Source organism: Geospiza fortis, unplaced genomic scaffold, assembly GCF_000277835.1.
Source record: "Geospiza fortis unplaced genomic scaffold, GeoFor_1.0 scaffold4, whole genome shotgun sequence".
NCBI lineage: Eukaryota > Metazoa > Chordata > Aves > Passeriformes > Thraupidae > Geospiza > Geospiza fortis.
In genome coordinates, this window is record NW_005054475.1 from 215,454 (window position 1) to 216,341 (window position 888).

The following is an 888-nucleotide window of genomic DNA, read 5'->3' on the forward strand; positions in this document are numbered from 1 at the left end:
GGGGCACGGCGTGTCCAGCCCCCTCCCCAGGGACCCCGCTCACCCGCAGGCCGCGCAGAAGCTGAGCCACTTGGGGTGCACGAAGATGTCGTCGGAGTTGACGGGGATGCGCTGCTCGGAGCCCTCCCCGGCGCTCATGTCGTACTCGCCCAGCACCACCTGGTACGTGCGGGATTTGCTGCCGGGAAAGGGAGGGGGTCAGGGCGTGCGGCCCTCCCTCTGCATCCCTCCCGCACCCGAGAGCCTTTCACGCACCCAGACACTCTGCCCTGCACCCTAAACCCCCTCCCTGCACCCAAACTCACCTCTCTGCACCCTGAACCCCATCTCCTCTGCACCCTGAACCTCTTCCTGCACCAAACCCCCAACCCTGCACCCAAACCCCAGCCCTGCACCTCCCCGTGCCCCCAGCCTGCGCCCAAACTCACCTCCCTGCCCTCCGAACCCCCTCCCTGCCCCCATCCTGCACTGCCCCCATCCCTGCACCCACTTTGTGCTTCTCACCCCACCCATGCCCTCCGTGCGTGTGCCAACCCCTCCCTGCCCCGGGAGTGCCCTCCCTGCCCCCAGAACCCCGTCTTGCACTCAGGACTCCCTCCCTGCACCCCACTGCTCCCCTCCCGTACCCAGGACCCCCCTGCACCCCCACGAACACTCTCCATGCACCCATCCCTGCACCCCACATCCCCTCCTGCTCCCATCCCTGTGCCTTGCACTGCTCCTGCAGCCCTTCTGCACTCCCTTCAGCCCAGACTCCCACTACACCCACCTCTCCCACCTGCACCCTTCCCTGCACCCCTCCTGCACTGACCCCTGCACCCTGCACCTCTTCCTGCGCCATCCCTGCACCCCACACCCAGCCCAGTATCCAACACCCACTTCTGCACC

General features: G+C 67.5%; 1 protein-coding gene across 1 annotated transcript in view; it reads right to left on the bottom strand.

Annotated features, from left to right (window-relative positions):
- Window positions 1–888, bottom strand: part of LOC102033802 (proproteinase E-like) — a 5,179-nt gene that overhangs the window by 1,769 nt on the left and 2,522 nt on the right. Inside the window, exon 3 of the mRNA XM_005428228.2 lies at window positions 44–178. Coding sequence (XP_005428285.1) covers window positions 44–178 — 135 coding nt within the window. The remainder of the gene's footprint in view (window positions 1–43; window positions 179–888) is intronic.